Below are 16,290 nucleotides of genomic sequence, written 5' to 3' on the forward strand. Positions count from 1 at the left end.
CAGGGTGACCGGAGTTTAGGGTGACCTGACTCCGCCATGCCACGGTGACCCCACTCTGTCATGTTAGGGTGACCGGAGTTTAGGGTGACCTGACTCTGCCATGCCAGGGTGACCCCACTCTGTAATGTCAGGGTGACCGGAGTTTAGGGTGACCTGGCTCTGCCATGCCAGGGTGACCCCACTCTGCCATGTCAGGGTGACCGTAGTTTAGGGTGACCTGACTCTGCCAATGTCAGGTGACCCCACTCTGCCATGTCAGGGTGACCGTAGTTTAGGGTGACCTGACTCCGCCATGCCACGGTGACCCCACTCTGTCATGTCAGGGTGACCGGAGTTTAGGGTGACCTGGCTCTGCCATGCCAGGGTGACCCCACTCTGCCATGTCAGGGTGACCGTTGTTTAGGGTGACCTGACTCTGCCATGCCAGGGTGACCCCACTCTGTAATGTCAGGGTGACCGGAGTTTAGGGTGACCTGGCTCTGCCATGCCAGGGTGACCCCACTCTGCCATGTCAGGGTGACCGTAGTTTAGGGTGACTGCCATTTATTTAACAGGGCTGTATATCATTTTTTTTTTCCTGGGGGGGTCAACCTTGGGCACCCAAAGAGGAACAATAGGGCCATGCGCTGTACGTGCCGTGGCAAATTATAGGTGTGGTAACAGTGGAAGGAGCCTAAAACCTTAGCCGACGTAGTAACATGGGCCGCAGTCCTTGTACCCAGGGGCCTCATGTATATGAACATATGAAGTCATGTATGACAAATACGGGTATATGTCTGTCGCTGGGAAGCCTAGGTGCTGCCTACAGCTCCCCATAGACATGAATGGCTGTCCACAGGTATAAGCCGATACCTATGTACACCCAGGAGAATACTCAGGCTATAGGAACGCCAGCAAGGATGCTGCGGGGGGGGGAATATGGACCCCCATATCCCTCCCCCTTTTCTATGCCTCTGTTATTTGATGAAAATTAATCTAGAGACCACATCTAAATGGAACCCCATGTGGTCAGAGTAGGTATAGCAGGTACTTGTGTAAACCCGTGTATAGCTTACAGATGTATTCTGACAGGGCATTATAGAATGGAGACAGCCTGGGCTATGGGGACGCCAGCTAGCTTGCTCTGTCTGGGGGGAAATGTGGACCCCCCTTACTACCCCTGTTATTTGATAAAATTATTCTAGTGGCCAGAGTAGGCATAGCAGGTACTTGTGTAAACCCATGTATAGCGTATAAATGTATTCTCTCTGCTATTATCAGGACAGTGTGGAATTGGAGACACAGGAGAATGCCAAAGCTATGAGAACGCCAACCAGGGCGCTGTGGGTTGACATTTGGAAATGTGGACCCTCATATCCCCTCCTTATCTATGCCCCTGTTATTTGATAAAATTATTATCAAAACCACAGCTAAATGGCACCTCTACTGGTCAGAGTAGGTGTAGCAAGTACTTCTGTAAACCTACGTATAGCCTACAGATGTATTCTGCCCGCTGGTGACAGGACAGTGCAGTAAGGAGACACAGGAGAATGCCCAGACTTTGTGAATGCCAGCCAGGAGGCTGTGAGGAAAATTTGGACCCCAGCCCCCTCCCCCTTATCTATGTTCCTGTTACTTGATCAAATTAATCCAGAGACCACAACTAAATGGCACCTCCAGTGGTTAGAGTAGGTATGGCAGGTACTTGTGTAAACTTGTGTATAGAATATGAATGTATTCCCCTGCTGTTTACAGGACAATGCAGCAAGGAGACACAGGAGAATGCCCTGGCTATGGTAACACCAGACAGGTTCTCTGGGGGAAATGTGGACCACATCCATCCCCCTTATCTATGCCCCTGTTATTTGATTAAATTAATCTAGAGACCACAGCTAGATTGCACCCCCAGTGGTCAGAGTAAGTATAGCGTAAACCCATGTATAGTGTACAGATGTGTTCTCTCCGCTGATGACAGGACAATGAGAATGCCCAGGCTATGGGAATGACATCCAGGATGCTGTGGAGGAAATTTGGACCCCCGTATCCTCCCCTAATCTATGTTATTTGATAAAATTATTCTAGAGACCATGGCTAGCACCCCCAGTGGTTAGAGTAGGTATAGCAGGTACTTGTGTATGCCATACTAATGTATTCTCCGCGCTGATGACAGGACATTATGGAATGGAGACACAGGTGAATGCCTGGCCTATGCAAACACCAGCAAGGATACTCCGGGGGAAATGTGGCACCCCTTTATCTCTACGTTTTATTTAATAAAATGAATCTAGAGACCACAGCTAAATGGCACCCCTAGTGGCCAGAGTAAGTAAAGCAGGTACTTGTGTAAACCTGTGTATAGCATATAAATGTATTCTCCCTGCTATTGACAGGACAGTGTGGAATTGGAGATAGAGGAGAATGCCCAGGCTATGAGAACAGCAGCCATGATACAAATTAATTTAGAGATCACACCTATATAGCACCCTCAGTGGTCAGTGCAGGTATAGCGCCCAGTTTCATCAGACAAAACACTTGAAGAGGCCATCCCCAGGGACTAGGATATTCTCGTGTCTACAATGAAATGGATACATTAAGCATTACAAACACAGAATATTTAAAATCTGGAGGATGTGTGGCCTATAGCATCCAAATAGATCATTTTCTAGTATAATCTGCACTACAAAAATGTCAGCTGTATTGATTATCACCTTATCGCCTCCTACATTTGACATGCCCTCCCCCTCTGTTTGGTGCAAAAAGCTCACAGATTATGTTTCATATTTCCATGTGGCTTTTGGGTCACATGATAGTCTCCCAGCGTCGGCATCAGTGTAGAGCAGGAACAGGTGTCAAGAGTCTGTAATGGTGAGCCCTTTGTAGATCGCCAACTCGGAGTTCGCTGGGGGTGCGGAGCCTAAGCCCAAACCTGTTCCTACACTGGAGCCCCTGATGATGGGGATTGATTTTGCAGCAAGCTGGAACCAAGTCGTGGCCCCCCAGGTACACCCAGCTGAGGATGCGGAGACCAACACGTATGCAGAATACAAGCAGCAGGAGACGACCAGACATCCAGGAGACAAGCCGAGGTCAGGGCGGGTAGCGAACAAGCATAGACAGGCAATGAAGCCGGTGTCGGTACACGGGTAGCCTGATACAGAAGAGACAAGGGAACGGGGGGCTAGGGCAGGACTGGTCCAAGAGATTGTGCTGCCTGGGTCCAAGAATAAAATTCCCCCCCACCCTCCCCAAAAAAAATCACGCCCACCAAAAGGCCCCCACATCCATTATTTTATATAAATATAACATTTTGAAACTATATATACTGTTATTTTTTCCATAACTCACCATCGGACCGGTCAACCAAACACCCACTGTCTGTCCTCTGTCCTTCTGTCACTCCTGTGTCTGCAGTGCCCACCGCTCTAGAAGATCCAGCCTGCCCTGTGTGAGATGGAGTGCGCTGATATCTGACGTCATTGCACACACCACGATCACGTGAGGGACATTCCCCGGAGGAGACGCTCCGCCTCCTCTTACTCATTAGTTTGTACTACGGGCGGAAGTATGAGATGGGGAAATGCCACCCGTAACACGGCGCAAACTAATGACACACAAAACTGCTGGAAAAAAAATCTTGAGAGTAAATTTGCTGCCCCTCTCCAAGTGCTGCCTGGATCCAATGGACCCAGTGGGACCAATGGTAGGGCCAGCCCTGGGCTCAGGGAACCGTGAAGATGCTCAGCAAAGGAGCATTGCACTGAGCATGTGTATATATAGGGAAGCAAACAAGGAGGTGACCCAGGAAGTAATAGAAGGGAAAAGGATATAAACACACAGTGGAGCAGGCTAAACCCAAAGGTGAACAGAGAAGCCAAACACCACATGTGAAATGGAGTCACAGATCTGCAGCAAGGAGGTAAGAATTTCACTTAGACAATTGCTGCAGTGGAGCTCCACCACCCTACAGGTATGTACTTAAGTGCGGCTGCCGGTCGTTGCAAAGCCTTTACCCTTTTTTTCCATGTGTCGCATGAGGTATATGAGATACAAAAGGGGGCAAATATAGAAAAGCATTTTATCTAGCCAGAGTTAGGACCTGATAAGAACATATGTGTCTTAAATATCTGCTTTATATTTTAGGAATGCCGGTAGATGTCAACTCCGCTGCTTTCCGACTCTGGCAGATTCTTAACGGCACCAGCTTTCACGGCTGCATCCGCAACCTGTACATAAATAACGAGCTTCAAGACTTCACCAAGACTCAGATGAAGCCCGGGGTAGTCCCAGGATGTGAACCGTGCAAAAAACTGTTCTGCCTCCACGGTATCTGTCAACCCAATGCTGCCAACGGGCCGGTGTGCCATTGTGAGACGGGCTGGATGGGCCCTCACTGCGACCAGCAGATCAGCAATGCTTGCATGGGACATAAGTAAGTGTGGAGTGTTACCAACAAAGATACCACATGATGACCCTATCTGTAATGAATGTTTCCTTCGTCATCTCCATGCCTGTGTTTCTTTTGTGGTCTTTCCTTTCTTTGCTTTGTTAAATCCCGCACTTTAAAAACATAATAAAGTTATCAGGGGTACACGACCAATTGGTTGAAACACCTTGCCAAACCGCATGCATCTAAAAATGAATTGCCATAAAGTGCCAACAGAACCCTACATTTTTTTTTTTTTTTTTGCGCACCACATCAAATACAGGTGCATCTCAAAAAATGTGAATATCATTAAAAAGTTAATTTATTTCAGTAATTCAATTCAAAAAGTGAAACTCACATTTTTTATATAGATTCATTACACACAAAGTGATATATTTCAAGTATTTGTTTTTTTTAATTTTGATAATTATGAAAACCCAAAATTCAGTATCTCAGAAAATTTAGAATATTACATAAGACCAATAAAAAAAAAAGGATTTTTAATACAGAAATGTTGGCTTAGTGAAAAGTCTGTCCATGTACAGTATAGGATGCACTCAATACTTGGTCGGGGCTCCTTTTGCATGAATTACGGCATCAATGCAGCGTGGCATGGAGGCGATCAGCCTTTGGCACTGCTGAGGTGTTATGGAAGCCCAGGTTTCTTTGATAGCGGCCTTCAGCTCATCTGCATTGTTGGGTCTGGTGTCTCTCATCTTCCTCTTGACAGTACCCCACAGGGGTTTAGGTCAGGCAAGTTTGCTGGCCAATCAAGCACAGTGATACTATGATCATTAAACCAGGTATTGGCAGTGTGGGCAGGTGCCAAGTCCTGCTGAAAAATGAAATCAGCATCTCTATAAAGCTGGTCAGCAGAGGGAAGCATGAAGTGCTCCAGAATTCCTTGATAGAGGGCTGCGCTGACTTTGGACTTGATAAAACACAGTGGACCAACACCAGCAGATGACACGGCGCCCCAAATTGTCACTGACTGTGGAAGCTTCACACAGGATCTCATGCAACCTGGATTCTGTGCCCCTCAACTCCTCCTCCACGCTCTGGGACCTTGATTTCCAAATGAAATGAAAAATTTACTTTCATCCAAAAATAGAACTTTGGACCATTGAGCAACAGTCCTTTTTCTCCTTACCTCAGGTAAGACACTTCTGACGTTGTCTCTGGTTCAGGAGTGGCTTGACACAAGTCATGCGACAGTTGTAGCCAATGTCCTGGATACGTCTGTGAGTGGTGGCTCTTGACGCACTGACACCAGCCATAGTCCACTCCTTGTGAATATCCTTCAAATTCTTGAATGGCCTTTGCTACACAATCCTCTCAAGGCGGCGGTTATCGCACCTTTTTCTACCACACTTTTTCCGTCCACACAACTTTCCATTATTATGCTTGGATACAGCACTCTGTGAACAGCCAGCTTCTTTAGCAACGACCTTTTGTGACTTACTCTCCTTGTGGAGGGTGTCAATGACTGTCTTCTGGACAACTGTCAAGTCAGCAGTCTTCCCCATGATTGTGTAACCTATTGAACCAGACTGAAGACTGAGAGACCTTTTAAATCCTTTACAGGTGTTTGAGTTAATTAGCTGATCAGTGTACAATATTAAAATTTTCTGAGATATTGAATTTTGGGGTGTCACTAGCTGTAATCCATAATCCTCAGAAATAAAAGAAATAAATGCTTTAAATATATTGTTCCGTGTGTGTAATGAATCTATATGATATATGAATTTCATTTTTTTGAAATTATTTCCAGAAATAAATCAACTTTTTGATAATATTCAATTTTTTTGAGATGCACCTGTATATCTCATTTGCTATGAGGTCACAGCACCAGCAGCTGCTAAATTGGTGGTGACTGACCATATTCCACCGGGTGCAGACAACATTTCAGTCCATACCTGTATCTCATTCTAGATCAGGGGTGTCAAACTCAATTTCATCATGGGCCGCATCAGCATTATGGTTGCCCTCAAAGGGCCAGGTATATCTGTAGAATGTAGATGTCCAGAGCACCCACGCCCCCTTACACCCTTACATGGGATTTCAAGAACCCCTCCACCATCAGAAGTCATAAGTCACCCACCCTTCCTTACATCACAATGCACCCCCTTACCTTGTGCTGCTGCCAGAAAGAAGATGCGAGTGGATCTAGGAAAAAGCACAGGGTCTGGAGGAGAACCAGAAGAGGGCTGGAGTCAGCTTCCAGAGTCTGCTGTATGCTGAGACCAGGAGAGGAAAATGCAAGGTGGTGTTGCGGCTGCACAGAGAGGTGCAGGATCTGCTCCCCTCTCTGCTGCAGACTGTTGAAGGGGGGGGGCAAAACCAAGCCTTTCTGCAGCTGCACAGAGGAATGCAGGATCTGGCAAAGGAGTTCTGTCCTCTCTGCTGCCGACTACAGAGACAAGGGGGTGTCGCAGCTGCAGGAGAGGTGCGAGGGCCACATGAAATGGCCTGGAGGGCCGGATTTGGCCCGAGGGCCTTGTGTTTGACACCTAGATTCTAGATAGTCAAAATATTTTTCTTTGTATAAAAAATACACAATTTATTTAGAAAACATTAAAGTTAAAAACAACACAAATCTTTAAAAAAAATAAATAAATTAGGGCCTTATTCAATATATATTGTATAGTAACCCATTTGGAGAGCACTTCTGTTAATAGCCTCCATATGTGTTATAAATGGTTCATTAGTTCTTCTTGATCTTGATGGTTTGGGTATCACGTACCTGGTGCCGGAGGCCAATAAAGAGAGGGCTTCCCTTGCGGCTAAGTTCCTGACTCCCCTGAAATTGAGAACAGGAGGAGTCAGGCTCAAAGCAGCACAGATCGCCTATGATGTTGTTTGCAGAGGAACTCAGAAGGGTTTCTGATGTGCTAGGTAGTGGCTGCAGACAGGTGGTGCCTGTGAGACAATGGGAAGTAAGTTCAAGCCAAGGTTTGGAGCCTAAGAGCAGGCAAGGTCAGAGGGGAAGACAAGGTCAGACACAGGAGAACAGAAGAGAATATCCGTGGAAAATCCGAGGACAGGTCAGGAGACAGGCAGGAGAATAAGAGAATAGTCAAGGACAAGCCAGGTCGGTAGCGGAGAACTTTAAGGAACAAGGATCACAGGAACATGGTACAAGCTGAAGATCAATCAGCAACTTCACTGACAAAATTCCTTATAAAGGCCCATGTGAAGTGCTGGCAGAGATGCTGGGTTCTAGAGTCCCTCTGCTACCATTGGAACCCTGACATTGGGTCAGGAATTCCTCTACACCAGTGGTCTTCAAACTATGGCCCTCCAGTTGTTCAAGAACTATATTTCCCATCATGCCTAGTCATGTGTGTGAATGTCAGAGTTTTACAATGCCTCATGGGATGTGTAGTTCTGCAACAGCTGGAGGGCCGTAGTTTGAGGATCCCTGCTCTACACGTTTGATGCCACCTTGGTCAATTCCTCAGAATCACACAGATTTTATTTTTATTTTTTGCTGGCCCATTTATGCATTATAAAAACAGCTCCAGAATAGATGCTGGACCAGTTGGTACATACCGTACAGTGACCATCATTACTAAGCTCAGAGGCGTAACTAGAACCTTCAGGGCCCTGGTGCAAGAAACCCGCTGGTCCCAGAGTCCTTTCCTCTAGTGTCAGGGCCCTTCCCTCCGAGCCCGGGTCCCACTGATCCTGTGACCCTTTACCCCTGTTGCAGGGCCCTTTTTATACGGTCCCACAGTGGAATCCTTTCCTACCATCTTGGGGCCCACCTCCACAAAGCACAAAGAGAATCTTTCAGATATTGCAATATTGCTTAAACATTTATTAAGTACAAAAATGTAACCCCAAATGCACTCACAGATAAAAAGGGCAAACAAGCATGTCTAATCAGCACATAAGCTTTCCTGATCTCAATGTCTGAACTGGCCAGATGGCACCCAGTCACCGCCCAGCATGATGACGTCACAAAGCCTATCTGATTTGTTACATCCCTTTGAGAAAGCCAGGAGGGGAACAATGTTCCAGGAGGGTGGAATTCTCTTTGTGCTTTGTATGATTTATGCATGTGGATCTTGGAAAGATGGAAGGAGACCTGGGTGCTGCTGATCTGACTTATTCATGTGCTTTAGGACCTCCCCCGAGCAGATATGAGGTCCATCTAACCAGGTGAGGAGACACCTTATTGGGCACGTGGGTGACACATTTGATGGAAAAGTGTAGTGGAGTACATTGTGGAAATAATTTTTTTTTGTACACGGGCACTTGAAGTTATTGCTTTGCACACATTTTATATACATTTGTTTATGTATGGAAGTTTATGCACATTTTTTTGGGTGATTGCACTTATGCACTATGGTATATGTATTTGAAGTTTTTTTTGTATATTATTGATGCTTAAGTGGACCATTTCAATATATTATATATAATTCAGTGGCAAAAATAATGATTTGATTCCCTGCAGATTTTAAAAGTTTGCCCACATACAAAGAAATGAAGGGTCTATAATATATATCAATACAATATCAAAAATGGGATAAGAGAGACCTCAAGCTCCCCAAATGTATAGGTACTCACTGGGAAAGGGGGAACGGGATTGGGAGAAAAACTGGATTTTTGGGGTACCAATACCTAAATGTTAAATATAGCTTAGATATCATTATTTAAAAAACATATCTTTATTGGGTATAAAATCAAAAAGGCATACATGATAACAATAATTTTGACAAAATTGCATATAATCAACACAATTGATGACAGCTAAAAATTAACATGAATGTGGAGAGTAGTCGGAATATCTCCACAGTTTTTCTCTACATGTTTCGCGGACTGAGCCGCTTCTTCAGGAGAAAGAGTTTTTTAGCAGAGTCTATAGGGTAAAACACAGAAAAACATAAACAGACAAGTTTGCCCACTTACAAAGAAATGAAGGGTCTATAATATATATAAATACAATATCATAGGTGTATTTTAAATGATAGAGACGGATACCAAAACTCTTGAAAAAACACATGATAAAAATGTTATAAATTGAGTTGCAGGTCAGTGAGTAAAGTAAGTATTTGATTCCCTACCAACCAACAATAGTTCTGGCTCCCACAGACTGGCTACAGTGGGTGCTCATGTGGTACACAGGTTAGTCCTGTCAATGTAAGAAGGTGTTCCTAACGACAACTCGTTATGTGTATAAAAGAAACCTGTCCACAGAATCTCTTTCTTCCATTCAAACCTCACCATCATGGGCAAGACCAAAGAGCCATCAGGGACGTGATTGTAGACCTGCACAAGGCTGGAATGGGCTACAAGACCATCAGCAAGAAACTTAGTAAGAAGGAGACAACTGTTGGGGCGATTATTCACGAATGGAAGAAATAAAAAATTACCATCAATCGCCCTCGGTCTGGAGCTCCATGCAAGATTTCGCCTCATGGGATAAGGATGATCATGAGAAAAGTGAGGGATCAGCCCAGAACTACACAGGAGGAACCCGTGGATAATCTCAAGGCAGTTGGGACCACAGTCACCAAACATACCACTGGTAACACCATACGCCGCCACCATGGATTAAAATCCAGCAGTGCCCACAAGGTCCCCCTCCTCAGGAAGGCCCATGTACAGGCCCATCTGAAGTTTGCCAATGAACATCTAAATGATTCAGAGAAGGATTGGGAGAAAGTGCTGTGGTCAGATGGGACCAAAATTGAGCTCTTTGCCATTAACTCACCGTGTTTGGAGGAAGAAAAATGCTGACTATGACTAAGAACACCATCGCTACGGTCCAGCATGGAGGTGGAAACATTATGCTATGGGGCTGTTTCTCTGCTAAAGGTACAGGCAGACTTTGCTGCATTGAGGGGCCAATGGATGAGGCCATGTATCGTAAGCTGTGGATGAGAACTTTCTTCCCTCAGCCAGAACACTGAAGATGGGCCTTGGATAGGTTTTTCAGCATGACAATTGACCAAAACATACCGCCAAGGCAGGTAGTTTGCTAAAGAAGAAGCACATTAGGGTCAGGAAGTGGCCTAGCCAGTCTCCAGACCTTAATCCTATAGAACATTTATGAAGGGAGCTGAAACTTTGAGTTGCCATGAAACTTTAAGGATTTAGAGAAGATCTGTAAAGAAGAGTGGACCAAAATCCCTCCTGAGACGTGCGCAAACCTGGTTACTAACTACAAGAAACGTCTTACCTCTGTGCTTTCCATCAAGGGTAAGCCATTTTCCGTCTTGCCATCTTCCAAGTACTAAGTCATGTTTTACTTGGGGATCAAATACTTCTTTTACTCACTGAAGTGCAACTCAGTTTATAACATTTGTATCATGTGTTTTTTCGGGATTTTTGGTTGATATTCTCTCTCTATCATTTAAAATACACCTATGATAAAAATGTATAGACTGTTCTTTGGGCAAACTTACAAACCTGCAGGGAATCAAATAATTATTTTCCCAACTTTATATGCCAAATAGCCACCATGGAAGGACCCATTTTTTTTGTCCTCTGCTGAAAATATGGAAAACTGATGTGTGGCTCCTCCAATGTCTTTTGCTTGCTGGGTTGTAAATATGTGTGAACTTTATGATGTCAATCCTTCTCTGATGACAGGTGTGTACATGGAACGTGTATGCCCCTGGATGCCCTGACCTACAGCTGTGTGTGCCAGGAAGGCTACAAAGGTGCTCTGTGCAACCAGCAGCAAGCAGAACTCTACAATCCTTGCAAGAACCTTCAGTGCCAGCATGGGCGATGCCAGATCTCTGATGTGGGTGAAGCCTACTGCGAATGTGACGGCGGCTACGTGGGGGAAGTCTGTGATCAGGGTAGGAAGTTCCGCTTCTTTTTAAACACACATTGCTTGTATACGGTACAGCATCCTATTTTCACTACTGTGTCTTCTATGAGTCACCCAGAACATATCATATACCACAGCGGTCACTGGTTCTTTCCTCCATTGCAGGTCATATCAGCCTCAGCTTATATTTGCATTGTCCTCTTAGGAATTGTATTTATTGCCTGTCAGATTGATCAGTTTGATGTGTGTGTGTGTCAGTGCTGGACCAATAGAAGTCAAAACTGGTTCCAATGGATATACCATACGCTTTTTCCTTCAAAAAAGCAGATCCATGATTACATATAGTACGGGTGGACCCTGTTCTGCTCCTAGGCTGCTACCTCTCTGATAGCGACAAAGGGAGCGCTCACCAGATGGGAAATTCTTGGATATGAACAGAGGAGTGCCTGGTATAAAAGTTCATCACATTTTAAAGACTTTTTGAAACCTTTAATCACTTTTAAGGCCAGGCCTTCTTCTGAGAGTTTTTTTGTTTGCGAATACAGAAAAAGGGAGGAGGGGCTTGAGGATTTTCTTGATACCAATAGAGACATATTAAGTAGGGATCGACCGATTATCGGCAATGCCGATATATCAGGGGCCGATATGCACTTTCCCCGATATATCGGAATCGGCCCCTTAGGTTACCGATATTGCCGATATTCCAGGTAAGTGCTGTACCGGAGTGATGCCTGCAGCTAGAGGCATCACCCCGGTAACGGCGTCCATAGCCGATGGTCAGCTGTCTGGTAATGACAACCGATGCAGCTGAGAAGCCGCTCGGCTGTCATTACAAGGAGCGGGAGAGGATGTCGATGTCGCCCCCCCCTGCCGCCTTCCGCGGCTCGCCCGGGTCTCCCGTCCCACCAGGAGACCCGGGCATTCTACCTCTACGGCTGCCTAAGAGAAGACCCGATCAAAGCCACATTAAGCTCTGATCAGGTCTCCATGTAAAAACCCGGAAGTGATGTCATGACATCACTTCCGGGTACTCGGTGCCAGATTAAAAAAAATACAGCATTCAAAACAGCCAAACTTGGCTGTTTTGAATGCTTTTAAGTGCAGAGGAGGGGTTTGGGGTCTTTTAGACCCCCAGATCCCTCCACAAGAGTACCTGTCAAGTAGAAAAAATAAAAAATGTAAATTTAATTTTGACAATTGCCCAATTTTTTATTAAATGTATGAAAATATCGGCCCATATTGGCTGATACCGATATGCAATGGCCAAAATATCGGTATCGATATCAGCAACGAAAAACCGATATCGGTTGATCACTACTTTAATCACTTTAAAGCCAGGACTTCTTCTGAGCCTTTTTTCGTTTTTTGAGAATACAGAAAAAGGGAGGAGGGGCTGGAGGATTTTCTTGGTACCAATAGACACATATTAAGCCATATACTGTATATATATATATATATATATATATACATTTAAAGGTAGGCCTGCAAAAAATGACACTCGGGTACTTACTCCTGGGAGTGTGAGCAAGATGGTGTATGGGCCAAAAATATAGGGGTGCCAGTACCAGTCCCCTAGGCGGGTGTGAGAGCAGACAGGGGTTACAACTGCAGATATATCTGTGTATAGTCCATGAATGGGGAAAGGCAAAATCAGAAACATTAAGTTAGGCTCTGTCACTAAGGGTGATCGTCTCAAAAGGACAGACATAGCACACATAGGTGGAGTTGCACATACCCCTCTACGGTCGTCAGACATATGTATTGTAGGGGATTTATTGGTAAAGTATTCAGTATTCAGCCTCTTAAATGGTTCCAGTATGTGGAGGTACAGTTTATTGATTATGATCCTCTCCCCCCCCCCCCCCAAACACAGGGGATACCTGTGACATATACAATATCTCACAAAAGTGAGTTCACCCCTCACCTTTTTGTAAACATTTTATTATACCTTTTCATGTGACAACACTGAAGAAATGACACTTTGCTACAGTGTAAAGTAGTAAGTGTACAGCTTGTATAACAGTGTAAATTTTCTGTCCCCTCAAAATAACTCAACAAACAGCCATTAATGTCTAAACCACTGGCAACAAAAGTGAGTACACCCCTAAGTGACAATGTCCAAATTGGGCCCAAAGTGTCAATATTTTGTGTGGTCACCATTATTTTCCAGCACTGCCTTAACCCTCTTGGGCATGGAGTTCACCAGAGATTCACAGGTTGCCACTAGAGTCCTCTGCCATTCCTCCATGATAACATCACGGAGCTGGTGGATGTTCGAGACCTTGCGCTCCTCCACCTTCCGTTTGAGGATGCCCCACAGATGCTCAATACGGTTTAGGTCTGGAGACATGCTTGGCCAGTCCATCACCTTTACCCTCAGCTTCTTTAGCAAGGCAGTGGTCATCTTGGAGGTGTGTTATCCTGTTGGGATACTGCCCTGCGGCCCAGTCTCCGAAGGGAGGGGACCATGCTCTGCTTCAGTATGTCACAGTACATGTTGGCATTCATGGTTCCCTCAATGAACTGTAGCTCTTTATGCAGCAGGTGCCAGTGGACATCAAGTGTGCCTTGTGTCCAATCTCTGTCGACGTGCTTTGTTGGGTTTTACTGCCCTATCCCAATCTCTGCCCCCCCTGCTTCATTGGGTTTTACTGCCCTGTGTCCAATCTCTGTCCCTCTGCTTCGTTGGGTTTTACTGCCCTGTGTCCAATCTCTGTCCCTCTGCTTCGTTGGGTTTTACTGCCCTGTGTCCAATCTCTGTCCCTCTGCTTTGTTGAGTTTTACTGCCCTGTGTCCAATCTCTGCCCTCCTGCTTCACTGGGTTTTACTGCCCTGTGTCCAATCTATGCCCCTCTGCTTCGTTGGGTTTTATTGCCCTGTATCCAATCCCTGCCCCCCTGCTTCGCTGGGTTTTACTGCCCTGTGTCCAATCTCTGTCCCTCTGCTTTGTTGAGTTTTACTGCCCTGTGTCCAATCTCTGCCCCCCTGCTTCACTGGGTTTTACTGCCCTGTGTCCAATCTATGTCCCTCTGCTTCGTTGGGTTTTACTGCCCTGTGTCCAATCCCTGCCCCCCTGCTTCGCTGGGTTTTACTGCCCTGTGTTAAATCTCTGCCCCCCTGCTTTGTTGGGTTTTACTGCCCTGTGTCCAATCTCTACCATCCTGCTTCACTGGGTTTTACTGCGCTGTGTCCAATCTCTACCATCCTGCTTCACTGGGTTTTACTGCGCTGTGTCCAATCCCTGCCCCCCTGCTTCACTATGCCCAGGGCAGCCTCCCCTCCTGCCCACCCCTTGTTGCGGCCCTGGGTGTAGAATAGGTTTATGTAGAAGGGCTTCCCATGGAGAGGATGAAGAATTGCATTTGTGTGACTGTTTCTTATAATTTGCATGGATCTCTGCAGCTGACAGAGCAGATAAACACCAAGCCTTTCCTTACAATGAGTATTTGACGAATTGTTATGTTTCAGTGACAGATCAGCTTTAATTACATGCTCATTACCCAGAAATGATTGCCTTCCTAATAAAGAAAACATAAACACAATTAACACTTCACCATTTCACATGTTTTTTTTTTTCTCTTTTTACGCAGAGTCAGAATGTCGAGGGGAGCCCGTCCGGGATTACTACCAGGTGCAAAGAGGGTACGCCATCTGCCAAACCACCCGCGTGGTGTCCTGGGTGGAGTGCCGGGGCTCGTGCCTCAACCAGGGCTGCTGCACGGGGTTACGCATGAAGCGCAGGAAGTACACGTTCGAGTGCAGCGACGGATCCTCGTTCGTGGAAGACGTAGAGAAGCCCATCAAATGCGGCTGTTCCCAGTGTATGTAGGATTTTGATGGACTGGATTTATTACGCTAGATCATACCACATACCAGGACACACAAGAAGAGAAACCGATGGACAATGACATGATGTAAAACTGGACTTTGCTTCCCATTCAGATGTGTGAAAACATCTTAATGTCTGTGGCATCTAAAAAAAAACAAAAAAAAAAACCCACAAAAAAACACAAAAAAAGAAAATTAAAAAACAAAATTCTATGTATACCTACTACATTGAGAGACAGGCACACATACTGACTGGTTGTATAGTGTTGTAATGTTTGGGAGAGGTATAGAAGGTATATATGTAGAGGGTAAAATGTGTAGATAGAGATTTTTTTAAGAAAAACACAAAATGTATTTATACACAATGTGGATAGATTTACACGGAGTACGAAGGAAGCTTTATGATTTTTTTTTGTAATTTTTATTATTTTTTTTTTTTTTTGGAGTTAGAACAATTTTTGTAACCATTGTGACAGTATTGCGTTTTTTTTATTTTTTTTATTTTTTTTTTTTGTTTTTTTAATTTTATATTTGTATAGCTCAGAAATGTTCTACAAATATACTTTCCTGTTCTATAACTTCTCCTTGGGAAAAGATAACGTAGTGGGGGGAGGGGGTGTCACATCGACTTCATAAAGCACTTTCTTTCGTCTGTGAAATTCAGCTGAATAATGTTTTTTTTTTTTTTTGTTTTTCATTAATTTAGAGATGCGTGTTATGTAGCATTATATCTGCTTTTTCAAAAAGTTAATATATACCAGCAGCTTACATTGAAAGTGGTGAGGTCGCCCGTACGCGGCGGAAGCAGACGTTTTTTTGTGGGGGCTGCGATGAAAGCTGTGGTACCTATTTGACGTTATTCCAAAATTTGCTTCCTCCCCATGGGAAATGGCTGCCTCCGTGGACCACGGATGACGGCAGCACTTTAAATGCGAGTGATATCAAATGTAAACTTTTATCTCATCAGTTTGGAGTGTTACAAGTTTGGACTGACTCTGAATCGAAGTTATAGAGAAATGTAAACCTTATTTTAGAAAGAAAAAAAATTTTCATACAATTTTTTTTTTCCGAAATGCTCTGTGGACTTCTCTGTTGTATTTCGGGTTCTTTTCATTGGCTTTGCTTTGCTCTTGACCGGCTTTTGAAGAAGTATTTTGCCGGTCTCACGTACAGATCAAGGTGTTGGAATTACACGGCGTGCCATAAAGTGTTTGGTGTTCAACCTGTGCCATCGAACTGCCTATGAATCGAATATCTTCACCTTCTGTTACAC

The 16,290-nt window shown here is 44.8% G+C and overlaps 1 protein-coding gene across 1 annotated transcript in view; it reads left to right on the top strand.

The window, feature by feature from the left end:
- SLIT1 (slit guidance ligand 1) overlaps positions 1-15,225 on the top strand; it is a 546,950-nt gene extending 531,725 nt beyond the window's left edge. The window contains exons 35-37 of the mRNA XM_082269259.1: positions 4,120-4,408; positions 11,003-11,217; positions 14,780-15,225. Coding sequence (XP_082125385.1) covers positions 4,120-4,408; positions 11,003-11,217; positions 14,780-15,018 — 743 coding nt within the window. The 3' untranslated portion in view covers positions 15,019-15,225. The remainder of the gene's footprint in view (positions 1-4,119; positions 4,409-11,002; positions 11,218-14,779) is intronic.
- The last annotated feature ends 1,065 nt before the right edge of the window (positions 15,226-16,290 follow it).

Source organism: Pelophylax lessonae (assembly GCF_965119305.1).
Source record: "Pelophylax lessonae genome assembly, chromosome: 9".
In the NCBI taxonomy this organism is placed as follows: domain Eukaryota; kingdom Metazoa; phylum Chordata; class Amphibia; order Anura; family Ranidae; genus Pelophylax; species Pelophylax lessonae.